Source organism: Desmodus rotundus, chromosome 3 (genome assembly GCF_022682495.2).
Source record: "Desmodus rotundus isolate HL8 chromosome 3, HLdesRot8A.1, whole genome shotgun sequence".
Taxonomy (NCBI): domain Eukaryota; kingdom Metazoa; phylum Chordata; class Mammalia; order Chiroptera; family Phyllostomidae; genus Desmodus; species Desmodus rotundus.
The window spans coordinates 163,506,655-163,534,542 of NC_071389.1; the positions used below are offsets into that span (position 1 = coordinate 163,506,655).

The 27,888-nt window shown below is 38.7% G+C and overlaps 1 protein-coding gene across 4 annotated transcripts in view; it reads right to left on the bottom strand.

Annotated features, from left to right (window-relative positions):
- Window positions 1–925: 925 nt before the first annotated feature.
- The window catches only part of BICD1 (BICD cargo adaptor 1), a 172,496-nt gene continuing 145,533 nt past the window's right edge, over window positions 926–27,888 (bottom strand). Inside the window, exons 8-9 of one of the 4 annotated variants that reach the window (XM_045184062.2) lie at window positions 11,975–12,060; window positions 926–6,971 (exon numbers count right to left, since the gene is read on the bottom strand). In XM_045184062.2, the coding sequence (XP_045039997.2) occupies window positions 6,884–6,971; window positions 11,975–12,060 (174 nt within the window). In that variant the 3' untranslated portion in view covers window positions 926–6,883. The remainder of the gene's footprint in view (window positions 6,972–11,974; window positions 12,061–27,888) is intronic. The other 3 variants (XM_024575900.3, XM_024575898.4, XM_024575899.4) reach the window with 3 other exon arrangements.

Genomic DNA, 27,888 nt, shown 5'->3' on the forward strand with positions numbered 1-27,888 from the left:
CCAGTGGGGTTGCAGCAAGCCTCCACATTGCTCCCACAACACTATAGTGCTACGCAGGTCTCCTGCAAAATGTAGGGATGAGAAGAAGTTTCCTTGACACTCCTGGAGGCCGATCCAGTTGTTTTAGCTTTTGAAGGTAAGAAATTATCAGCTTTATTGCATAAAAGATCAAGGATCAAATAGACTTATAGGTCCAACCTCATAGAAAAACTATTTTCCAGAAGAAAAAAAGGAGAGATTTTGAGGAAAGTTTATGCTTTTACGACAGGCACGCAGGCAACTTTAGCTGGGATTGTCACAGTGCCCATGGTGGATTATAGTGAAGACTGCAATGGAGTTTCAATTCATTATAACCTCACGGGAGTCCAGTTCAGCCTGGTTTTCCACCTCCCTTGTCTCTCCCTAAAAAAAATCAAGTCAGAGCAGATGACTCCCACAGCACCCAATTTGCTACAACACATATTTGAAGAAGGAGCTGGTAAATTAACCTTTCTCAAAGTTGTGGGACTCTGCAGTTTCTTCCTATGAAAGAACAAAGAAGACTTGTCTCCCCAAATAAAGCGTACAAACTTCTTTCTCCTGTCATTAAATTCATGTTCCTTTCATTAAAATGTTTCCCTTTTTTACAACAGGTACTTCTTTCATGCCGGTACATCCTAATCTGATTCCCCTAAGTGTAGCCTTGTGCCAAAAGAACCTTTTAGAAACGATTACAAGGAGGAGAGGTGGTGAATGGAGATGGGCAAAGGAGATAACACATTTCTTAATGAGGGATGTGTAGAAATGTCAACGCGAAGCATTTAGTTTTTAGTTCAAACATGTGCTCACTTTGAATAAATATATAAATCACATAGAAATTCATAAACTTTTTTGTTATTACAAATCAAAGTGATATACAGAAAAATTGCTCAAAATGATAAAGAGGTAAGAGATGAAATGAACAAAAGATAACCAGTTTATTTGCTGGGAAGTGTTACGCATTACATCATATCCAGTTGGTAACATAAATCAAGGTGTAAGAATTAATATATTGGCTTCGGTTATTTTCTTAGCACTGGAGACCTTTTCCGACCGCTGAGTGCATGACCAGGTTACAGAAACGCAAGCACACACACGGATTCTCCCATGAGACATTCACTTAGGGCTGTCTACAATAAAAAAAATGAAAGAGGACAAGCAATAATAAATTCAGAAGAATTTCTTGAGCTTAAAATAAATGCGTATGTCTTTGAGAACAATCTTCCTTTGAAATTTAGGTTTTCAAAAATAATTAGCAACAAAAGAGTTTCTTAGGTCAGTCTTTTAGTTGTTTTCATACAATATTGGCATTCTGTGGAAATGCTTCACACCACTGAACCCAGAGGCAGGATGACAGAATTGCAATTAAAGGTGAAAATACCAGTAAAATTACAATAATCATATGGTGCACAAATCGGAGTTGGCCACACGTTACACAAGTGTTAATCCTGGAAAGAAATACACTATCAGAATCATGTATGGTTCATCACATATGCATAACTATGCAAATAAAACACTGAGTAGATTATGAAAATGTCATACCAAGATTTTCAAATTGTTTAATTGACTTTAACAGTCAAACCACCCAGTTTAATAATTTTGTGACAATAATGTTAGAAATCATTTACTTCCTCTATGCTTTGGTGCGCAATCATACTATGAACCCAAACAAAATGATTCATTCTCTACCTCCATTATCACCAAATAAGGATTTGTTAGCAAAATGATGACATTTTTCGTTATAGTTCTCCAACCTTTATTTTAAAAAGGCTTTAAAAAAAAGAAAAACAATCACACTAGAATGCATCAGATTTTCTTCTCAGTGTTTTCATTAGAGAACCATAATGATCAGAGAATAATTCTGAAAGAAGAAAAGTTAAAATAAAAATGTGGTCTCAACCAATGTATACAGCAATTAAACACCAATCACAGAAATAATCTGGCTCAGTAGTTTATCTAGGTTTCAGTTTAAACGGGACAAATTTTAAATAACTCCAGAGGAAAGGGATAAAAATATACTGAGGATTAGAGCCATGCATTTCAATGTGGAAAGGAGACCAGATATAGGTAACAATGTCTTTACATTCCCAATGGAGAAATCACAGGAAATAAGACTTCTATACTGTTCATACCATGAATATGGGAAAGCTTACACGATGCGAAGTGTCTCATGCAAACATTTTACACGGCATACTTGTATGCACTCACACCCTTACACTAAAGGCAGGGAATTGCTGCTCTTTTTTGTAAGTAGATTATTTCTGGAAGATCCTTGCTAGAGGAACATAACTTTAATACTAAATATCTTTTTCAATTATACTTTGAGTAAAAAGAATGGAAGCAATGACTAAAAGGAATCTTTCAGATGTTGCATAAGGGAATCAGGCTACAAATGAAATACATCAGGGACAATGGCAGTTGACGAGTGGCATTTAAAAGAAGATGAATTCAATTACTACACACAATGGAAAAGGTCGCTCAGGAGCTAGACTGGTCATGTATGTCCATAGAAGTTGATTTTAAGGTAAAAATTATGTATCAGCACTGATCATACGACCTATCACAGCTCCAGTTCAACAGCTTTTTGAAGAATTATGTTCCCCTTTACTTAGAAACATATTCTTGTAAATTTGCAATCTTAAATACAAGGACTATTTTAAAACCACTCTGGTTTATAAACAAAAAAGTTGTAGGACAATCTTTAAAATTGTGAACTTGATCCTAAGAGTTCCTTTGAATCTGGTCCTACTTTATAGCTACAATATCACTGCACCTGTGGCATCCTGGGGTGGAACCGGTTGCTTACTGGAAATACATTGGTTTCCCCTGATGTGTCTTTCTGAGACAGATTATGTCTTTTGGCTGATTGAATATAACAACTTTACAGCAAACTTGCCCTTGTTATCACAGTAGAAAATATATTTCATTTTTTCATTTTCTTATTTTATAACTACCACTTGAGAGCTGTAGAGGATTTTAATTAATGCAGAATATCAGGAAATGTTCAATATGTGGATTACTTGACCGACATTTAACGCTTGTTTGAAACAGAAGGACTATCTGTACACAAACATTTTCTAAAGCATGGAAAGCAAATATTGTAGGTTGAAGATCCTCTTAAGAAAGGATAAAGTTTGAGAGGCATTTACTCCCTAAGGGATTGCAAACCTATTTTTGAAGTATTCCTGAGGATGTGTTTTTTTCTTTTTTTAGACCCTGACAATTGAGGCTTTTTATAGTAAAATTACTACATTCTGGACAACTTTAAAGATATGTAATATAGCTGCAAGAAAAAATACCAACAATCCTGTTTTATTTTTTGCCAAATATTTGGGAAAGTTAAGATTGCTATCCTACTTTCAAGGGATAAAATATTTTATGACTAAACAGAATAACATTTTAAAATCTGGAATAAAAAGAATCATAGGATTATGAAATCCTAGAATTATAATATATTATCTTAAGATATCTTGCCACTCAAGTTACTGGACAGCCAGTATTTAAAAACAAAACAAGTCGTTATAATGATCAATTTTGATAATTAATTTCCCACTGTCAAGAATCTCTTTCCCACAGTTAATATAAATCCTTTACACCGAAGGCTTTATTTTTCTTAGTCTAGTCCTAATAATGTTATCTATAGCTGATATCTATCATTGGCTACATTTTCTTGAAGATCAATAGTGTACCTCTTCCTCCTTGGGCTAAAGTATAATCTTTCTGAATACGTCTTCTCTTAATTAGTAACTTTGGTTTCTCAAAGTTATCCAAACTCCTATTATTGAAACAGAATTAGATTAAAGGGACCTGATGATTCATGAGTTGATTAGATTAATCTGAGGGTCCTGTATGCTCCTGAGCACTCAGGCCAAAGACAATGTATTGCTCTTCTAATTTCATCTTTTAACTAAGAAAAGTCCTCAGTAGGAAAGCATTTCTGCATGCTATCCTTTCCATCCTTTCCAGTATGGTAATTGTGCTTACGTTTAAAAAAAATCACCTGGTTACTCTGCTAACCAAGCTTGCTCGTTACCTCCCTCACTGTGTTCGAATTAATTAGCCAGTGTTTTTTTATTTTATGTAGTCTTTTTTCCCACATCTCTCTCCAACTGGTCTCACCGAAGTTTGTTCTTTTTTAATTTTCACTAGTTCTTCAATTTTTCAATTTCCTTTTGAATCCTCATGTTCTTTACAGGTACTGATTTTTTTTATCAGTGCTACACATATTTATTCATTTTAAATGCCTATAAATAAACATTGATAAGGCTCGGTTTAAACTATGCTAAATGATGCCACAGTTTAAATACATAGAATTCTCTCTTACTGCCTAGGGACTATTACCTAATTTTGTGCTGAAAATTAAGAGATTTATTTCCGAGTTTCTACACCTTCTTGGCAAAGTTTTGCCAAAATTAACATTTTTACAGAATTGATATTTTCAAACAAACACTTCCCACTCTGTTAATATAAAGGAACTGAAGTAAAATTAGTATACAGTTGACTTGATAAACTTTACATTGGAAGTAAATGTGTTGCCTGTGACCCAGCCTTTCAGGGGTCACAACTGGAGCCAGGGAGCAAAACCGCGACGCTGCGCTGTCGAGTAGGGCTGCTGCTCTCTAGTTACTCAGAGGCGACACTTACTGCTGAATTCCCTGCACCACCCACAAAACTGTCGAGGCAACACAGGAAGATGTTCTGAGGTACTTTTAAAAATGGCATATTTTCCCTCAGGCACAAATTAAAAGTCAACTTTGCAGCTATACTACTCCTCAGGTCCAAACACATGAGGCTTGGAAAAGAAATAACAAGAAGAAAAGCAGAAAGAGCAGGGGTAGGGGGAGCATCCTTTAACTGAAGTCTAATGTGATCTGCGCTGCCCCGCTAATACTGGGACAGGGCAGATACACCACCAATGAAATGAAGCAAGTGTTTGGGGACAGCGAGGACATGCAGGTGGGAAAGAACGGAAGGTTAGGCTGCCACGACCAAGACTGTATGAAGATTTGTTCCTTTTTCTCAAACCTGGCTACCTACTTACAGTAAAGATTTCTAACTACTTCAAGTTGCATAATAAATGACACTGTTGAAAATAGCACTCATATAAGAAACTAAAAACCTCTTGGTTGCTTTGGTAATAGTGTCCAGTACTTAATAGGTATGTGACTGATAAAAGCTCCTGCACTATGCTTCACATGACTGAGACCCTGGCCGCCACCTCTGATGGGCTATTCCTTTCTGTCCCACCCACTGCCACTCCACAAGCTGAGTGGCTCTTACTAGATGTTCCTGGGGAGAGCCCTGTAAACTATCTTTTGTGTTAACAGTGAGGACCGTTTTTGTTTTAAAGAGAAGCTACAGATATTGTTCCATGAAAAGGTCAAACTGCTATGATTTTAAATAAGTTAAGGCTACCTGACTAGACAAGGAATCAGGGCTAGGAGCAATTGTGTGGGCAGTTCTCAGTAGGTAAGGAGCCCAGGAGTGTTAGACCTTTCAGCTCAATTAGCTGTTTTCCTTGCTTGTCAGATTATGTGCAAAATCAATTTTGCTATGAAAACTGACTGCCTTAAATCAAGTCATGAGAGTTATCCAGCAGGATCTGTAAATGAACTAGGAACAAGTATTATTTCAATATGTATAATATGATTGTAGGCACCTGAGTGTTTGTCAAAAGTAGACAATGAGCTAAGGTTTATTATCTATTGTTTTTTGGCAAGGAAGATTCATTATGAAAAAAACTAACAACAACAAAACACACAATTTTAATCAAAATTTGAACACTTTCTGGGTGAATTCATTAACCAAAGGCTATCTTACACCTATCTATGGATATATTTTCCCATTTGTACTTGATACCTTTTAGCAGGAAAGACTTGTAATAGGACCCTGAATTTGGGAGAAGTAAAAAAAAAATTCTGGCCATTAAATAAACACACCATTTTTTCCCTTCATGTTATTTCGCCTCCTTTAACATCATCTCTCACACACACACACGCGCGCGCGCACACACACACGCTCACACACACACAAAGGGGCAGCACCAGTGCATCTACCTGCCTGCAATGTTTTAAAAAAAATTAAAGATGCCATCAAAGTTGAATAAGTCAATGAATCATAACACAGTCTCTTTCTTAGATTTACTCAATAATGTCCAGTGAAGAATTCTAGTTTAAAAAAAATCCAGCAGTTAATTAGCTACTGATTAGAAAGGTAAGTGCATAAACGATATCAGTGTAGCAGCAAAATACAGTTATTGTTAACATTCCGATGCACCTCATTTATTATTTTGTGCAAGAAAAATGACCGCTGTCTGGCCAATTCCAGATTTCAAACTACATTAAAACTCAATAGAGCAAATTATGCTTATTTAAAAATAAATGAAGTTCACTTCTCTCAGAAATTATTTTTATAAACATAACTCATGTGGCAAATAAAAGTACAAAATAAATATCAATGATGAAAATATTGGAACCAACTTCTATAGCCGAATGTGACAGGTGAGGAAAGATGGTTTTACAATATATGTATTTTACATGGTCTCAGGTCTCTCTGCGGTATCGAGATAAAGCCAGTCATCTGAGATACATGTGTCCAGTTTTGTTTTGTTTATTATCCAATTGAACTGTAGCCATTTCATTGCAGAAGTTTATCTATGACTTAGAGAAACCATAAAGCATTTTATCACGCCGGAGTCTGTGCTTTGTGTTATTCTTCTTAACTTTCTTTCATCTTCCAAAGTGACGGACATTGCTCCCATCATACATCTAACAACCGCGGAGAAAACACCGGCTGGATCTTGGGCAGTATCCTGTGTGTGGCTACAAAACGTCCACCCCAGAGGTTCGTCCGCGGGAGGTGGAGACTAGGGGTGAGGAGACTTGGAGAGACAGTGGAGAGGGGCGCACTGGGAGCTGGAATGTGGCTGCTCGTCTGGGAGAGCTAGGTCAGGACTGAAAAATGAGAAACAAGCGTGTCAGCAAGAAGCTCACTCGTAAGGGGTCAAGCCACTTGTAAGGTTAGACAGACATATTATTCTCACTGAAACTAAAACAAAACAAAACAAAACAAACAAAACCATGAGCAGAAGTTTTGCATGGAAAATGGTTTAAATTGAATGCATGCCAAGACAACTGTGGCTTTTCAAAACCACGCACAAAAAGGGGAAAATAAAACGTATTTGGGAAATATGTGAACTCCTCCTTGGGATTGCTCCCCCTCCCCCCAATTTCCCCACACAGCCCCATTCCCCTAGGTCTCTGGGTTAGCTGCAAGGTTTCTTTAGATCAGTTCTTCTAAAACCTTAATGTGTACACCGATCACCTGGGGATCTCGGTAAAATGCAGATTCTGGTTCCACAGATCCAGGCTACACCTGAGAACCTGCATTTCTAGCAAGCTCCTGGGAATGCAGGTGGTGTTGGACCAAGGCTATACAAGGTTCTAACTCAGTTCTCTGGGAGATCAGATTCAGCAGGATAATCAATTTGCCATTGGAATCCTAATTTGCTCCACGGGTTCCCTCTATCTGCTTTAGCTTGGCAGTTTAAGTAAAACCGAAGAGTTTTAAAACGTTTCCTATTTGTTAAGTATATAAGGCAGACTTCCAAAAGACCTCTGAGAGCCTCTGGTTTAAACAAACTCAGAAATGCTCAGGCATATCCATGCCATGAGAAATAATCCTGAAGAACAAGGAAGCAAAATTATTGAATTTCCTAAGGTGTAACTACAAATCACATTTGGGTTCAGGCCTTTTGAAATCTAACGGGGGGATCCCACTATTCATTTCTGATAGGAGTAATGTTTGAGAAACTTATTCAAGGTTTATTATTATTATTTATTTATTTTATATAGATTTTTTAACTAATCATTGAAGTCATTCAGAACTGTCATTAAGCAAATTTAATCTTTGGTACTGAAATTATCCTTCATGCACATCTCAGAATACCAGAATTGTGATACGACATCAAAATCATGTCAAATGCCGATCTGCTTGAGGTCATTCTTTCTTCCCAAAGCCTTTGACCTGCCATGAATGTAGCTGAAAAGGAGATATGCTCTTCTGTATGGTTAGCACAACCAATGATAAAATGATTTTTCTGTATAGTTAGGACAACCAGCGATAAAAATGATCTTTTCTGTTTTAAAGCCATGGCAGGCGCACACGGAAGACCTGGAGTTTCAAGGGGACTGAAAGTATTTCATGGCAAGATTCTTCCTCCTCACTCGTCAGACTCGGTGGCCCTGGAAACACAGCAGCAGACAGGCGTTCCCACGGACCCCACAGAGTCTCTTTCTGTTAAATCTGCGCGATTCAGAGTAAGTTCCTTTTTAGGGGACCAAACGTGTTATTCAACATAATGGCAAGTAGCACAAGAGGGATACATTTTCTAAGACCCTGTGGAGCTCAGTATTTTTCATAATAAACGAAGAGAAACATTTCTGCCTGACCAGCTGACGTGTGTAGTAACAGCGTGAAGATGGGCCGCAGCTCAATAGGCCCGATCTTGGCATGATGTCATTCGTGATCATTAGAAATGTTTTTCGAGATTGAAGGTATGATGAGGTACAAATTGGCAGTTGCAAAATCATCATGAGGATGTAAAGTTCAGCACAGGGAATATAGCCAGTAATACTGTAACAACTCTGCACGGTGCTAGCTGGCACTGGGCTTATTGGGAGGTAGGTGGAATGGGTTCACACCACTATGCTGTACACCTGACCCTGATACAATAATGTCAACTGGAATGGAAAAGTAAAATATTAAAAATAGTGTTTCCATTATTTCATATTGCTTAGTGTGAGATTATAAGTATTTTGTTTTATAGTATTACTATTCTGAATTTGCATGAATGCAATCACGCTGTATATATGTGACAGAAGCATGTTTTTGACTTACGAATTAAGAAATTATTTCTTAAATATAAATATTTGATATGTTTTAATCATTTCAGCTATAGGAAGACTTCATTTTCAGTTCTGATTGCTAAATATGTTTAGGAGCTCACTCATTATTCAACCTTTACCATGTAAGACTTAACTTTATATGGGCGAAACCATGCTGTGAATGGTTGTCCTAGAAACTATTACTAAGATATAGAAGTAAATATATCTTCAGAAAAGTTTTTTTCCCCCAAGTAAGCAAGATCTTGGAGAAAAATGCCAAATACCAAATATCTCTGTGTATTTAAAAATTACACCCAAGGCTGTAACACCTGGGGCATCCCTTTCATATTATGGTTTCTTTTATCTATAAACAATTTTAAAAATTTAGCTCTGCAACAGAATCAGTCTGTAAAAAAGAATATAGAAAGTTCTGTATTAGGGCAGATAAATCTGCTCACATGTTGCCAGGTATGATTTTATAGCTTCATTTTAGTGTCTTTAAGTTTACTAGTTTCATGCTTATTTTACTATTGTTTTAATAAAAAATTTCTATGAACAATGTAAAAAAAAGAAAGTTCTGTATTTTTAAATATGAGAAAATGTTCTTTTATTCAAACCATACACCTAAACAGTTATCTTAATATATGTATAAGCTGTAGGAAGTATGAAGCCTATTTTAAAGCGAGAAGAAGTAGAAAAACACCTGATCTGAAATCACTGAACATTCTTCGCACGTTTTGTTCCTCATTACAGCAAATGTTCCTTTTCAATTTCGGGGCTGAAGAGTCCACACAGATGATTTAAGTGCTCTCTGACTTGGCCCCTCTCGGCAGAACTAATGGGGGTGGGGCCGTGGTGCACGGCGGTGGTCAGGAGAACGGCTGCCCGAGTCACCGGGCTCAGCTGCTTTCAGGATGGGTGGCCCTGACAAGTCACTTTACCTCCCCACACCTCATTTTCCACATTTTCGATTGGGTGCTTGCTTTACAGGGGTCGTAGTGAATATAAGTGCAGAGAATATAACACGTGTGTACGGTAGTAACTCAAAGGTTGGCTATACGTTAAGTTTTCCGCCAGAAAGAAGTGTAAAGGGCAGTGAGGACATGCAATTCGACCCATTTGGCAGTGGGCATGAGTGGGAGGGAAGTCAGTCGCCACTCCTGCGACTTTGAAAAGGGCAGTCTTTCAAGGTCTAGATGCATTTTACCACTTCTCTGTGTGGACCACCAGGAGGGGCAGCAGAAGCCTGCTCTGGTCTCTGCTGTATTCAGGTGTGCAGAAACTAGAAACATCTGTAATTCGTTAAACTGCTCTTTTAAAAAAATGTAAAACATTTGTGTGGAGGTAGCAAGCAATCTAAACTCAGCAATTTCAAAAGATAGAGAATGGGTAATCATTTAGTCAAACTGGTTTTCAAAAAAAAGCAAGGTGAAATAAAATTAAAGTTGAAAACATTCTCCACTAGCCTTCTCTACTTTTTGCCCAAGCAAATTAGAGAGGTGATGAAAGAGACGGCAGACCTTTGTCTTGAGGAAAGGTTAGGTACTCATCACAGCCAGCAGCAATAACAGATATCAAGAGTATGCTATGGGCCAGGCCTATACCTCATTCTCATCCTTACTTCATAAGAGATAGAACTCAGCCAGCAGAAGTAACTTTCTAAAAATGTACAACTGTATGTGTTTGAGATGGAATTCCAACCCAAGCAATCTGAGCTCAAAGCTCCTTCATTCATCCCTGGAAGCCATGGTTACTGGTTCACTGTTCCCAGCCCTGGGTGGGGGGTGCTTGGCCAAGAAGGGACTGCAGGTTAAAAGCCCACGGTCTTCACTACTCTACTCAGATAATCCACTGAGATGGGTTTAAACATTTATAATTACATTTCCTTACATAATTGAAATTAGTCTAGGCTGGCTACTATAGACGAATGGCCTTTGTATGTTCGGGAAGAACTTTCCTGAAGTAAAAACCCAGCTGCTGGAAGCAGTGGGGGTAGCAGGCTGAGAGCTCAGTCAGGAGACACAGGTGTAGTTCCTGTTTAATCTGTCCCTCTCCCTGGTAACGTAAGGTCTCACTTAGACAGCAGGCTGCACCACCGCCTCAGAGACCAAGTCACTGGGGCTTTGGGTGCCACTGTTTCTGGGCAACATGGTAACCCCCCCCCCAGCACTCCAGCTACGCCACGGCCACCGCAGCCTGTGGCTGACGCTACTCCTCAGACACACATGGAATGCGCTGAGGTCTGCCCCTGCTCCAAAGAAGCCTTGCCTGGTAGAAGAGGGAACAATAAGCAGATATAAAGGCCACCCCAGACTACATAAACCTGGCACCATCAGAGGGCCAAATAACTGGGGGTGAAACACTATGGGAGGAGGACGAGGCCCCAGTGGGGTGCTGTGTGGGAGTCACCCAGGACGAGACAGCTGGTGATGGAGAGGCAAAGCTTCACTGGACCAGAAACTGTCAGCAAACTCGCTAGTTGAGGGCCCAGGAAATACGTGAACCGGCCTTTAAACGTGTTCAGGTAATCTCACACAAAGGGCTCTGTCACTGCAAATATTCTTTTTCGAAATGCCAATTACAAGTTTTTCTCCACCTTTCAATTTTGGTTTTTTAATGAGGGCCCTGAATGGACAGAAAACGGAAACACTTCCATGAAGTTGTCTTAGAACAGACATTAGATAGGCTTCATATCCTTCTTGTTTGTCTGAGAGATATATTCTAAAGACAAAAGACAAAGGGAAGAAGCAGCAAGCCGAACATCCTCACAATTCCAGGTTTTCTGTTTTGGAATGCAATGAACCCTGGAGCAATGCAAATAATTCACTCACACCGGGGGCCTGAAGGCAGCCTCAAGTCCCCCTAGTGGCCAGGAAAATAAACTCTGCTCTTGGATTTCCACCGGGTGCATCCAACCTCAAGTATCCAATGTGTGTTTGAGTTGCCCATGTTTGAAATAAAATGTGGCAAATGTAATTACATATAGGTACCCACGGTGTGGAGGAGGAGGGCTCGGGGTCTACGGCTCTGACATGCAGCCGGGTGGGGAGAGAAGGGACGTCTGAATTTACCTGACAGTCGGGCAGTCTTGCCTCCCGGCTAGTTGTGAGCACTGTGGCGGTACGGAGGCAGCAGGCTGCTGACAATCTACAAGAAACTGATAAATTAGACATGTATACAAAGAGACGACAGAGCGTTGTGTTAGTAACTAAAGCAGTTGCCTGAGAGATTTAGTGAGGAATGTGTATTCACACAGAAACATCTTGATTAAGCTTCCCCCCCATGAATCATGCCAATAGAAAAAACATTTTTCTCAAATGCCATATTAAAAAATTAGTGACAAAATTAGTAGTGAGATTTCTCAAGTATATTAGCACATATGTGGCCATTCATATTTGGTATTTGGATACATCTAAAAATAAAGGGACTATTAATATAATTTTTAAAATCCTCAAGTTCTGTACTTGAGGATATTCAGATAACTGACTTTATTGTCAGGACATGGGCATATTATCAGTCCCACGGGCACACTGAGAAAAGCAAGCCATTCAATCTTTTCCATGATTAATAGAAGGATATCAGAGGAGAAAATCATCTTTACAGTTTTCTGCAAACAGATTTTATCGATCACAGAAAAGAACTGTTAGCAGAAAACTTTGAATGTTTATTATATAGTAGATTGTTAGTAATTTGGACTGATGGAGAAAGCTGACCTGAATGGGAAATCCACTTTTGTTTTATTTTTGCCATTTTAAAGTCATGTAATACGTGTATATTAATTCACACTAGGTTAACAAAGGGCTCGCTAGTAAAAGGCTATGCTTTAGTTGATCAGTTATGTCAATCATCTACTCCAAGAAGGACCATGTGCTGGGTGTTCTAAAATTATCAAGGAGCAGTCCATGTACTGGTCCCGAGCTGACCATACTAGAATCACTGGGAAGCTTGTTATAAGTATGTAGATTATATTTCCACAAAAAGATTTGGCAAGAAAGCTAAAATTAGAGTTAGACTTAAAAGTTCATTATTAAATAATTGCAAAACCTCCCCCTGCTAACTGCTTAGACTATGTATTTGCCCAGCATACCTCTTCCCCCATGTTTAGATAATGTTTAAGCCAAATGGTCACAAACTCTGGATGTACAGCCTTGAATTAATGAGGCTGTATAAAAATCTATATTCCAAAGCTTGTGTCTAAGTATCACTTATTCCCTATTTTAACAAAACCTGACTGTGTAACTCCAGAATACCAAACTTCATGAAAATTGCTGATGCTTTGGTGTAAGATACTGAAAACACACTAAAGCCGTCTGTGATGCAAAGTAAAACAGAATATAAGGCAGGCTTGGTTGGAGTTCATTCAAAAGAACATCATTTTTGAAGGGACCCTTTCTTTATAAGGTTGTCTTCGTTGGAGAGTAACTTGTTAATTACTGTTCATTAATAGGAACAAGATCTGATTCTCGTTTAGTATCTGATATTCAGATTACACACTCAGTGAAAGTCCTACAAATGTAACAAATGTTTCTGTTTTCTCAGTTGTGGGGAATTCTTTCTCTCTCTCTCTCTCTCTCTCTTAAACTCTGTTTTCCCATTTTGCAGCTTGATTAGCTCAATGATTCCCTTTTGTAGAAACTCAGAGTCTTAAAGGATGGATTCCTTTATGCTCCTTTTTCTCCAATGGCTTTTCTCTCTGATAATTTAGGAATGTTTTGGTCTAATTTAGATAGGATTCTGATACGGCCAGGTGTGTGCTGCCCTCCTCTGGTGTATTTGGGTAAATGCAATGGGTGCAAATCAACATGAACCCTTAGAAAAACACATGGGAATCTGGCCTTACGTCTCACATTGCAGGGCAGGCGTAAATAAAGCTCTGCTATAGCAAAGTCTCAGCCTCTGTAAAATGGAAAACCCTAGAATGAGACTAGGGTAAATAGTTTAAATATTTTTCCATATCTCACTTATATTAGAATATTTTCTATGCCAATGCTGTCACAGATTATTCATTTGAAATATGCTTTGTGTTGAAATTTAGAAAGCAGGGGAGCAGGACTACATGTACCGTAATGATTTGTTTAATACAAGGTGAATATTCCTTAAATTTTTAGTGAATATCAGTTTTTCCTTCTTTAAAGGTGGCATCTCGCCTGGCTAATTATTTATTATTATTATTATTAATATTATTATTTGCATTTATTATTTATAAGTACTTAGCCAAGTGTTATCCTTAAAGTATAAAAAGTAAAATCCATAAATAAGACGGTGAAGATGAAAAAAAGAAATTTAAGAACAGCTGTATTGCTCCAACTCGATTATCCTCTAAATTCTTTTTCTCAGGTCTGCGGCCTCCAATCACACTCATGGCTAACCCAGCTGAGCAGCTGGTGTGAGTTAGCCCATGCTTTGTAAAAGGAAAGGGGTGGGTTAGGAGAGTGGGGAAATCCCTCCCAGCACCACAGTGCGGGGGGCTTTACGTGATCTCACCTGCTCCGTCTAGGAGCTGGTAAACTCACCCCTGAAGGAGCGAGGCCTCATCTCATTGCTTTGATGCTTTTTTTTGCATCAAAGATGGAAATTATGTATCTTAGGGACAAGGCATGGCAGAATCCCAGCAGTCAGTGCTCTTATCTGGGCCACCAAACTTCGTCTCCACCATTCGCCAGTCAAGTCGCTAAACTCCTATTATGTGTCTAAAACTAGTTTTGGAGGTGAGGGTAAAGGGAAAACAGACTATATGGTCCCTGGTCAATTGAGAAAAGCAAGCACATTCAATAAGCAATTAAAATAAAGCGTCATGATGATGATGGTGGTGATGATGAGATGATGATGATGACGATGATGACAGCAGCTCACCAATGATGATTTATTGACTGATCCCCACGTGCCTGGCACTGTGCCGGCACTGAACAGGCACGCTCTCCTTTAACCTGTTTTCTCACTTACAGATGAGGAAAGAGGGACTTAGGTTAAGTAACTTGCCAAAGTCCACTAAGAGGTAGAGCTGGGTGTGAATCTAGGAAGGTATGATCCAAGGGCTGAATGAAACTTACAGACACATCCCTGAGGGATGGTGTCCTTGGTGCCCAGACGCTCGGGGGGGAGGCCGAGCAGCAGCTCTTGGTGGCAAACAGTCTCTTACAGAATGGCCTGCACCCAGCCCCTGGTTTCCTGACTTGAGAACTGATGTATTCCTACCATTTCGTGAGATCTTGTTTTCCACACCACAGCTCCTTCCCTCGTGACCATAAACTCCTCCAGGTGCTGCACACTTTCCCCAGAAAACCATCTCTGTCCCCTGAGTTTTCCTTTGCCTAAGTTCTTACTCATAACACACGATTTCAACTTCCCTCACTCCGCGCCCCCCCACACCGCTTCCTGACCATGTCCCTGTATGTACGCAACCTCTAAAACTGAGGCAATCAGAAGGAAATCACGTGTGGATAAGATGTGATTGGTGGGGCGGGGTGGCAGAGTCTTGCCTCATCCGGGACAGCCTGAGTCTATGGCAACAGCAGAAGCCTGTATGGCACTTCCTTGGCAGGCACCCCACAGTGCTCTTTCCCATGAACTTGTGTTGTTTATAGAAGGTGTTCTCAAGTCATGGTCCTTCTGTCCTGTACTTTCAGTGTCTGGGATTCCAATGGAGTATTTCATACACTCTTAGCTTTGTGTTCATCTCTAATGAGTGTTTCACCTTTTCTATCTGTAACATCTTTTAGATCCAATTTTGTCATCTAGCTTCTAGCGTATTAACTTCCTCTCCATTTTATTTCTCTTTCAAATCAGAAATTGTGATAACCATGATCTTAATATCTTTATCTTTAAAGACTAGCCACTAACTAATAAGACCAGGCTAAGTACACACAATATTTCATAAATACCAGTCTATGAATTTGGATCCTTTGAACATGTCCATTCTACCAGTTATAAATCCAAACAACTATTATTATCCTATAGAATTTCTCTATGTGTCTACAAAATATTATAAATTACCTGGTTCGTTGTTTGCCAAAATTCAGTTACTTTACACTGCTACTTTCCCTGGTCCTATGAGCTAGAGAATGAGGCATAAGTCATCCTCGACGAATTCATGCTGGTTTTTATATTCAGTGTATGAAACCCATTGATGTCAAGAAATCTGCTAAGGATCAGCATCAAGGTTGTAGACCTACAGGTTAGAGAAACTACTGTCTTTCATGTTGTATAAAATTTACATTTCTTCTGACGCACCTTCTCACTCCCGTGTTCGATTTCTCCCTGGCACCTCTTCCCCGTCTTTTGTAAGGCCATGATTTTTTAGTGTCTTTCCTTCAATAGAAACAGTGAGGAAGAAAGGGACAGGTGCTTTCCGTTTTTCCTTTCTCATTTTGATAACTGCAACTCATTAACTCAAATATTGGCAGGAAAACTGAAAATTTGTGACACAAAGAGCAAACATGCCTCGTCGTGAGACAGTATCTTTGCACTATTTCCAAGATGGTTAGAGAGAGGTTTAATCATTGAACCTGCCCCCTTGAATAACTGCTATTATAGAATATGACATCATTATTATTTTCAAGTATATATCACTTTGGAACAAAAATCTTACCTACTTGGAGTAAACACTCACTATTCCTCAAGGACTTTTCAATAAGGACACATGATTAACAGTAGAAAAGGAAGAATGTTTAATTATGAAAGCTATTACATTAAGAATTGACAGAGACGGTTATGGATTGTCCTAAGATAATTCCATAGTTAATGATCACAGCATACAGACATTCTCTTTTATGTTCATAGGGTATCCTTCTTTCCTCTTTCTGCAAACCTGGCCTTGTTCTTCCAAACTATCCCTCAGCTGAGATTTTGGCAAATACAGAAAAGGAAGAGCATGCAGAAGGAATGTGGGAGGAAGAGGAAAGGATGAAAAATAATGGTAGCATGTACTATTCCTTCAGTGCTGTAAGTATGCACACACCAGGCTAAGCACTTTGCATGCAACAGCTCTTTCATCCTTAAACAAACTCCAAGAAATAGGGTTTTGTCTTATTTCATGAATGAGAAACTGAGGCCTAGGGAGGTTAAGGAATTTATGTATGGTCACTTTCTCTATGATTTTTACAGTAAACAAAAGCTTTTTAGTGCTCAGAATACTCAGCTGAGTTTGGTTGTCAAAATATCCATTCTACAGATTAGAACACTGAGGATCTGAAGAGTTAAGTGATTTTCTGAGGGTCCATAGAGAGAAGGCCAGAGTGAGAAGTGCAGCCCAGGTTTCTGACTGGCCACCCCACGCCCTTTTAGTAGAATGCCCTGTGGAGCTTATTGTAGACTCTCACTAAGTGAGAGTATGCCCTGAGTATGCCCGCCCCCTCCCAGTTCATATGTTGAAACACTAACCCAGTACCTAAGAATATGCCCATATTTGGAGACAGGCTCTTTAAAGACATAATTAAGTTAGGGTGACCCCCAATCTAATCTGGCTGATGTTCTTATGAGCAGAGGGGTTTAAAGATTTAGGGCATACAGAGAGACACAGAGAGACCCAGGGAGACAATCACTTGGGTAAAAGGCAGTGTGGTGAGAAGGCAGCCCTATGCGCAAGTCAAGGAGAGAGGCCTCAGGTGAGACACCTGACACCTTGACCTGGGACTTCTAGCCTGCAGAACTAGGAGAGAAACATTTGTTGTTTAAGCCCCTCAGTCTAACAAATACGGAGCCTTCGTACTTGATCCAGTGAAAGCAGTGATGACTCTCTCTGACTCTGTCAACGGTACCTCTTTAGTCTCAATAAACCAAGAACAGCTAAATTTCCCTTGAATTCTTCTAAAATCTAAGCAGTCCAAGTGTTGAAATAAATGTTTTAATTCAAAAAAACTCAAAGGAAAGATATACACAGGAGGCCAGAGCACAAATTAGAAATGAAAATCTGTACCTGAATTTCCACGAAAAGCATCTGAGAAAGATGTAAAAAGTGGTCAAATCGGTGGTACTGGGGAAAACTAAATCGATGATAGGATGTAAAATTTGAGTAATTATGTTAGAAGAGAGTATACATTTTTCTGTACAGTGCACTGAAGACAGAAAAATTGCATAATTATTTTTTAAAAGCCTCCCAAACTCAGGAATTTTGAATATTTATGGATAATAGCACAAAGGTGCTCCCCATGGTTACTAATGTGCTTTGCAAGTGAAGGTTTTACCACAACCATCTACAGGAACGGGGAACGGGGGTACATCACAATAATTTCCTCCTATTGGCCAATGTTGCTTCCGCAGTAATGTTTTACGTCGCTTGAGCTTCCTCTTGAGTCTCTCTCCTCTGTGCTCCTCAACTTCACTCCGTTTCAGCATGAGACTTAGAATCCATCAGAGATACCTCTGCTTAGATCCCTGCTCCACCAACCAGAAGCTGGCAGACTCTGAGGAAGTGACCTAACCGTTCTGAGTCTCAGTCTTTCCATCTGTTAAATGAGGACATGAAATGCTAGTCTTGCAGCTATCAGGCAAACGGGTGTTTGTGAAAGCATGTAGCCCAGGGTCCACTGATAGGCACTGGTCATTGCTTAGACAGGAGGGAGGAGTCAGATGCCCTTGAGATTTTTAGCTTCAAGAAACAAGGTAAATATTGTACCATTAACAACAATGAAAATTTAAAAGGCCCCAAATTGAGTATATGATGAAATTATTTTAATGAGCTTTTGCTTCTGACATTTTACTCATCTGAAATGCCCTCTCTTCTGACAATTTAGAACTGACAACTCTCTCCTGACCACTCCAGAAGGAAGTGTCTGCTTCCCCTAAACTCCTGCAGCACTTATCTCGTCTCCTCCAGCATTTCTTGTGTACAGCCCGTGACCACAGCTTTCTGTGCAGTAAACCTGACTTCCTCCATCAGGCTATAGGGCTGAGGGCAGAGAGGACCTTGCCTTACAATTCTTATAATTCTCTGTTTCCCACGGTAGTTTGCTCGGAGAATTTGCATGCGGTACAAAATTCTTGCTAGTGTGCTGACTTTGGTCCCCTAAAAGATCTTTGAATTGGTGTCTGTATTAACACTTCATTAATGCCCTCGTCTGATGGACCCGCTTGGAAAAGGCAGAGTTTACAACCTAGACATTCCTGTCGTCACAACTGTAACTTTCTAACAAAAGGAATAAAAAAGAATAAATACTATCTGATAAAGGTTTTAAAGCTAATTTAGTGATATCAGGTAATTAATTAGTATTATTCTTTGACGATTGTAATACTGAGATGTATACATTCTAAAAATAAATTTTAATTGCCCTTATTTAAACTGTGCCAAGTGGCATCAATACTCAATTATTCCTCACTAAATCTACAAAATGATTCATAGTGTGTTAGTGAGTTAACAGAAAAGTTAATGGAAAGAAGCATCAAAATACATTCTCCTAGTAGGAACACTTAAGTAGCCCTATTGATGCCTATAAATATACATTGAAAAAAATAAACATAGAAAGTAGAGAATTTGGAAAAATATAACAAATTTAAGGTAGAAGTATTATATAAAGAAAAATAATAAGGAGAGCATGAGCTAGAAACATTTATATAAACAGCAGTTAGGAAAAGTTAAAATATTTTTAAAAATCTAACAATGAATTTAATGGCGCACTGACGAATAAACATGGACAGCTGTGAATGACTGTAGCATCTTATAATCAAACACATAGAGTCGGCTATCTCATCCCTTTTGGCCAAACATATCACATATCCTATAAATACATTAGTTCCTCAGAAAGTGCCCACAGATAGGATAATAGCATAATTCCCAGCTACTCAGGTGTGATCTGCTAATTTATGTCACCAGACACTTCAGCCTTAACTTTACATCAGTGTTTAACACAGCAAGTCCCATTATATGTTTATACCCTTGATAGTCAGAAGCAACCATTACTCATTCAATATTATTAAAAAACAATAAAGACAGAATTGTTGAAATACATAAAAAGTTTCAGTACAGACAATGCAAAACTATGACCGACATACTTTAAAAACTCTGGCTCTGTCTTTATGTGACAACTGGGTTTAGTTTATCACACTGCGGTGATAGGCACTAAAATTGTCGTCAGTGATAGCGTCACAGCGTCACTTGCTAAGAAGAGGGAGCATTTTTAGACTTTTCAGTGATTATAGATTAGACAAAAACTTTCGTCCAGCTTTCCATTTGCTGTCCTGAAGAATGTCATATGAGTAGCTGATAAAACAAAGCAATATTCATAATCTATTTGTGTTTCAAACCTTGCAGAAGAGAAATATAAAAATGCCCTGCAGTGGAGTCGACTCTCTGCTTCTGAAGGACTTACAATTAAACCACGAGTGTGTGCGAGACCACAGCCTATGGCAGGAAAGACGTGAAAGGCGAAGGGGGGAGGGTGATTACACACAGTGGCACCAAGAGGTAAAAGCACATTTTGCTGCCAGATTTTTACACCAATTAAACACCTATTAGAAAATATCCTTTTGTTTAGAAATGACCTTCCCGAGAACAACGTCGGCTGGCAGAGTTAAATCAAGATGGTGCAGTAGTCTGTTCTCAATCAGGCAAAGTCAACGATAGCATGTATCAGAGAAAGACCGGCCTGTGCCTTTGAAATGTCAGAATTCATTCATCATCAAAAAGAAACGAAAGATAAGTTAAACAAACTAAAACCAAAAACCCACTAAACAGATCAATTATAAAAATGTATCCTAAACAAGAAAAATACATGAGACACCACTCAGTAAAATGTGTTTGATTTTCTTATTTAATAGTTTTTTCATTTTTTGTCATTTTCAAAAAAAATCAATGCTAGAAAATATTCTGATGGGTTCAGGGAACCCTCTTCTATAAAACGATAGATCTGAAATTATAGGCTTTCATCAATGTCAGTAGATTTTTTAAAATTTATTTTAAGAAAAGAAATACTTATAGCACGTAACCCATATTTTGGGGGGAAAACAATTCAGAAATCCTCAAACTAAACTAAGTGTTTCAAAATGTACTATGTCTTCATAAGCAAATTAAACCATAAGTATAACTCAGTTAAAGTAAAAACAGTATGTTTAAATATTAAATATTTTTAAAAATCCATATTTACAGAAGGTACTTATTTTTCAAAGAAAAGGATTATAATGACAAGCTTCCTAATGTAAAAGTATTTGATTTGTAGAAATTTAATTGAAGCAACACTATTTCTTTAATAAATTTCATAAATTTATTAAAGAAAACAAGCTTCACCTACAGATTTATAACCAACTTACCTCTTTTTGCTTGATGTCAAGTAGTGCATAAAAAGAGAAAAAAAATTTATGTTTAACTGATTCTACTGTCATCACATAATGGCTTATTCTATAAATACCTACTCAGACTAAATGATTATTCTATACTTGTGTGTGTGTGTGTGTGTTTAAGAATCCTATGAACAGAGGTGGAGCCGGGACTGCCTGGAAGGACAGATATGTGTATTTAAGATGAACTCATCAACATCCCCATTGGGACATCTGTGCCAGGCACCTGGGTAACATTGGGCCAGAGCTAATAGTGCTCCTTCATACTCTAAATTTCTAATTTCACTTCTTATGATCCAAACTGATCACTGATTTTTCAACTTTTAGTAAGACATAATCTTAAGTGCAATGAAGAATTAAGAGGCAAGGCTCAGTTTTAGAACAAACAATGGATTAGATGAACAGCATCAGAGCAGCAAAAAAGTTCTTAATATGAGTAAAGTGTATCTCCTTCAACTAAAAAAAAGTACCAATTTCATAACCACTGAAAGTAGGTTAAAATGACAGTCCTATTCTACATTATTATCCTGTAAAATAAATGTACATACTTTCGTATAAATCTCTAATGCAAATACTTGAAATTATAGAAGTTGTTTCTTTGAAGAAATTATTATAAGAGTAACAGTCTAATCTCGTCTCCTTTTCCAGGGCATTCACTGACTCATGCAATTACATGAAAGGTTAGTTGAAGAAGCGGTCCATCTGAAGGAGATCTGATTTGTGGACTGGACACATGGAAGTGACATAATAACCTAAGCATCATAACAGAAAACAAAATCTCAGGGCTCCAGTAATGAGTAAAAACCAAACAAATTTGGCTTTGACCTGTACAGTTCACCAAAACTTTAAATTTGTGATATTGAGAGTAAGTATATCAATGACTGTTTCTTTTTGGCTTAAATGACAACAAAATTAATGGTTATATGGCATTTTTATGACTTTATTTTTTTCCGTCAACAATAGAAAGGAGGAAAGTCAAACATTCTGAGTTGTGCTTTTCCTCTCATACCTTTCGGGCATAAGAAGTACACTGGGGAATCGGCCAGGAGAACCACACAGGCATTAACAGATGACTAAAGAGAGGGGTGTGTGGAAGAAGGGACACACAGCTATGCAACAGGAAAATGAGAGGCTGGTGGGATGCTTCATGGTGGTGTGATAAACACATCACACTGAGTCGTTTTGGGTTGGTTAGCTGTACACATTTAATGATTAGGTCACTTTAAGTAAGTAAGTGCTATGGAACTATATTTTCACTACATCTTTTAGAACAGAGGAATGAAGAGTCAGTAGCAAGTGTAGGCTTTCCTTGAGCAGTAGCCCTGCCCATCATTCGCTCTGATTCACAGCCAAAGCGCAGGCTGCTCCTTCAGGCCCCGCCCAGCTCGCTCAGAGCCCTGGACCCAGGCGCAGCCCACGGGAAAGTCCATTCTCCGAGCTGTCCGTTACTGTTCAGAAGGGTCTATTTGACTGACATGTTGAAGGGCACCAGAGAGGCGTTTCTGAATTAAATCAGTGGCCCCCATATCCAGCCTCACAAAATGGGTATAGGTTTAGAACCCGAAGCCCATCCGTTTTGAGAAGAAAACCATAGTGTTAGTACACTGCAAATCAGTGTTAACACAAAACACTGCCTTGGATAGTCAGTTCATAACACGTACAATATTGTAAATTGTCCAAAAAACATTAGGTAACAGGAAGTTTTCTTTTCCTTGGTGGAAAGTATACCATATGATGCTAAAATATTTTAATATAGTTTTATTTAGAAACATGGATTGTGTACAATGAGCTCCAGGCCCAATCATGGAGAGAAAATTTGTATTCGTAGAATCAGGGAGTCTCACAGTTGGGAGCTATCTCTCCACTCTAGCTGTCCATATATCCTTAAAAACGTAAAGGAGAGCCTACAGCTCTTAACCCAGAGATTGGATTCGCTGGGTACCTATGGTGGCTTTTTCTTCTTATGTTTTTCTTCCTATTATTTGTAGACAGAAAAAAGTCCTTTTAAAAGATGCAGTATGAATCTAAGAATCCAGGAAATGCTTTTAATCAGAGGTTGTTATAATAGAGGTTGTTATGTAGTTCCAGTGAGGGCGAAGAGTAGAATACAATGGACTAGCGCCAGCAGATTGGATTAAATAGTGTGAGTATAGCAAAGAACATCAATTTTCAACCTTCTCCATCTCACAGCACACATAAACTAATTACTAAAATTCTGTGGCACACCAAAAAAATTTTTTTTTGCTGATCTGACAAAAAATAAGTATAGTTTTGATTCATTCGCTCTGGACAGCTATTGTTGTGTTGGCTGTTGTCACTTTTTTATTTGACAATTTAAGGAAAAGAGGTCAGTGCCCCTGACTAAATAGTCAGGTACTGCATGTTTTAAAAATTCTTGTAGCACAGCAGTTGAAAATTGCTGGTATAGAAGATGCTGATGGCCATTTTTGCTTGGAATACAATGAGGCAGCGGCCCCAGCTGCCTACCAGAACAGAGGACTAAACTCTTCTCTGCACAGGGTGCTTTGGGACGTGAACGCAAGACCATCCCAATGGCAGACAGTTGTAAAACCTGATTCCCTGGCACAAAGGATATCAAAGAAACTAAGGGTTAGGTTCTATAAGTCACTGACGGCAGGTTGGTGGGAAGAGGCTGTTCTCTGACTTAAGGGTGGGGAGAATGTAGAGGTAGAAGGAGGAGGGATAACGTGCAATTTTTAAATTTAGAATTTGGACTAGTTTGTCATTTGGGTTGGCTTTCTTGATGACTCCGAAGCAGGAGCTATGACTTAGGAACCAACCCAGGAGGTGCCTCGCTCTTTTGGGTTTTCCATCAGCCTGTCATGTCAGTATCCACAGTGAGCCAGTGTCTTCGAGCAGATCAGGAGAGGAAGGTAGTGATTGCCTGGAGTGTCCTGGGCCTTCCGTGTGTCTCAGCCCACTGTGCCTCTCCAACACCCCTCCAGATTTAGCTAGTTACAACCATTGGTAAGTAAGGTCTAGAACTGCCCTGTCCAATACAGTGGCTACCAGCGCATTCTGGCCATCGAGCACTAGAAACATGGCTAGTTCAAACGGAGGTATGCCGAAGTGCAAAGACTAAGAAGAGCAGAATGTAAAATATCTCAATAATGGTGTGTTGTAATGGTAATATTAGGGATGTAATGTGTTAAATAAAATGTTAAAATTAAGTTCACCTGTTCCTTTTCATTTTTTTCTCAAGTAGCTACTAGAGTATTAAAAACTGCACAGGTAATTATCAAATCACCTTTCTGTTGCACAGCTCTGGGTTAGAGGTGAAATGTTCTTGTATCTGTCATTTTATTATTTGGCAAGAAATACTTTTATTCTACACGTGGAAACATTTCAAGCTTTCTTTAAAGGGTTCAAGCATAACTTCCATAAGTTCTGGTTAAAAATAAACAAAAAGATGAGTACTGAGATGAAGAAAAAGCCAAGATATATTAAGTGAAAAAAACCAGCATGCATAAGAATGTTTGTGGTTGTGTCAATGTGAGTAATACATATATAAAACATATGTGTGAGTATATCTGTATATATTTATATAAATTTGTTTCTGCGTGTGGGGAAGGTTTCTGAAAGAACACACTAGGTTGTCCAGACACAGTTGTAGCAGAGAGCTGCTTTCCCTTTGAACACCCTTGCGCACTTTTTGCATTTTGAACCATCATCTACCGAAAAACATACTTAACTATAAAGACATATAAAAAGGAGTAAGAGAAAAAAATAAGGAAACTCTACCTATTTATATGGAACCTTTTACTCTACAGTATATTATTTATACATTTGGCCCTCTAAAATAGATATTTCCTTATAGTTGCCTTGATTTAGGGGCATGCACATGTTAAAACAACCAAACAGAGGAACTTCAAAATGATATATGCTGCCTGAATTAAATACTAAGAAAAGTGAACTGACTTGAAAAATTTCCAAATGCAATTGTTGTGTAGATTGTATTGTATCACCTATATTAAACCATATCTGTGTAAAGTGCAGCATAAGGAATATAGTCAATAATATTGTAATAACTATGTGTGGTGCCAGGTGGGTGCTAGACTTATTGAGGTAATCACTTCAAAAGTTATAGAAATGTCTAATCACTATGCTGTGCACCTGAAACTAATATAATATTGAACATCAACTGTAATTAAAAAATTTTTTAAACAGAAAAAACCCAAATTGTAAGAAATATTAAAAAAAAAGAAGAAGAACACACCTGAGCCCTGGCTGGGTAGCTCACTTGGTTAGAGCATCCTCCCCATACGCCAAGGTTGTGGGTTCAGTGCCAGTCAGGGAACATACAAGAGACAACCAATGAATACATAAATAAGTGGGACAACAAACCAATTTCTCTCTCTCTCTGTCCCCCTTCCTCTCTCTCTAAAATTAATAAATTAAGAAACCATCTGAAATGCACTATTTATAATTCTGTACAACAGAAGAACTACATGTATGGATAATAAACCACAATAAAGCCACACATCGTAAAAAATTTGGAGCGATTACCAGTTCTCCAACAACTTGAGGATCTCCTGTGTACGAGGTACAGGGCAAGATCTTAGGGATTAAAAGACCAAGGAGGCAAGATTGCTGCTTGAAAGGAGCTTAGAGATTCACAGAGGAACGGGATTTTAAGACAAACTGTGGCTGCTGTCTGTCCTGGGGCACAGAGGAGGAAGCAGCTAATTCTGCCTGGAGCAGACAAGGGATCAGGAAAGTCTTCATAATTTCGGTGGATTTATGTACACAGTGATAAAACCGGTATAGGAGATACACATACAGCTTACCCCTTTGCAACAGAAAATAAGAAAGGAGAAAAATCTTGTAATTCCAAAATATCTTTGTATGAAACTAGTTAATCTGGATGAAAACCAAAACATTCAGCAATAGTGGAGGACATTCCGTATTTATCTAAACAAAGCCAATGTGGAGCTCTTTGGGAAGATGTTAGATAAATTCCTGTGTTTTTTCAGTTTTCAATTAGAAATCTGTCCTACAAGGACAGACAGAATCTAATGAAGACAGACATCTCTCAGATGACATTCTTACATTCTTAACGTGGCACATTCCAATTCAAGATCATCCTAACTAAAAGATTTCCTGTAAAAACGAAACTGCTACTTGAAGAAGTACTGAAAGAAAGCACAGGAAATCTGAGGATGTTTTCTGTTTCTACTGTAAAGTGAACCATGGCTAACCCAGAACAAGTAAGGCAGACGCTCCCGCAGCAGGCCTGGCTCCCTAGGCTTTGGAAATCTGATGCCACTTCTAATTGCACATCCCATTGGGGTAAGATAGAAAAGTGTATTTTTCAACTTGTGGTTGGTAATTTTGTGAGTTAATGTTTTTGAATTAACTTTTGTGTTGGCGGATTCCAAACTGAGGGCAACATGCTCTAACAACAGGAAATGCCCAGGAAAGAACCTTGTGGAAGCCACGTTAAAAGAAAATACAAGCCTAAAACAGTACAGATTTCAACAGAATATTGTTCACTCCTGCTACTTCAAGAATTGAATCCTGTGGGAAAACAAAGTACAGTGATATGGGGAAGTGGAACACACATAAATGTAAAAGCACCGATAGGAAAATACTTTAGGGGAAAAGAACCCACTGAGGTAGTCAGTTCATTACGTAAGTTCAAAGAGCATTCACTGAGCTCCTTCCACATACGACCACAGGGGCACGGAGGAGCAAAGGCGGTCAGAACAGGATGTGCGTGCATGGGACAGGCTGGCTTTTGTATACAGTTGGACTCCTCTAACTTCAGACTCATGTAAACATTCACATTCCTCACAGCTGTGATTCCGAGTTCCCATCATCTGTCATCTGCATTTTCTTTAGTCTCTGTACGCACTGCTTTACCTTAGGTGTTAGCCACATCTAATCCATTCCCACCTTGCTGTCAGGGAGACCTTAACATAATGACAATCTGGTCCTATTCTTAAGACTGCTAACTATGTCCACAAAATAAAGTCTCCTCTGTTTTCAGATCCCTGCCCCCCTTTCCAGTCTCATTTCCTACCTCTCCCAAGCTCACGGTCTCTGCACAAACTGACCTGCTCTCCTATGAGGCTTTTCCCATCACCCACACCGCACCCTGTTAAGTTCTAGTCACCTCTCACGACTGGTGCTCTCCTGGAAAGAGTCTCCTAACCACCCTAACTCCTCTGCTATTCCAGGAACCTCAATTAACATTACTTATTCGCCTATTTAACTCCCATACCAGATTATGAATTTCTTGAATAACAAGGGTAGAGTTTTATTTGAATATCATTATATCAAGATCCAAGAAAAGGGCCTTATATGCAGTAGATGCTCATACATTTTGTTAAATTTTAGTGAATGAGTGAGTGAACAAATGGGTTAATGAAAAAACCATGGTTTTGACACATGCTTAAGAACACAGGCTTTACAATATAACACACAGACAAACGTCTGCTTGTGTGAATGTAGTGAAACGTAAAGACAACTTTCACTAATGAACATGTTCGTGTCTACTGTTGACTGTACATCTGAAGGGGTGACTACGTATCTAAGGTTAGGACTTTCTGTTAGTTGCTTTAAAATCAATAAAATCTGAAATATCATAGAAAATTTTTAGATTTCAAAACAATACCATTAGTTCAGTATTGGTGTCAGAGAAAGAGAGGAGGGAGAAGCAAAAAGTGGGAAAGGACAGAGGGAACTGAAATGATAC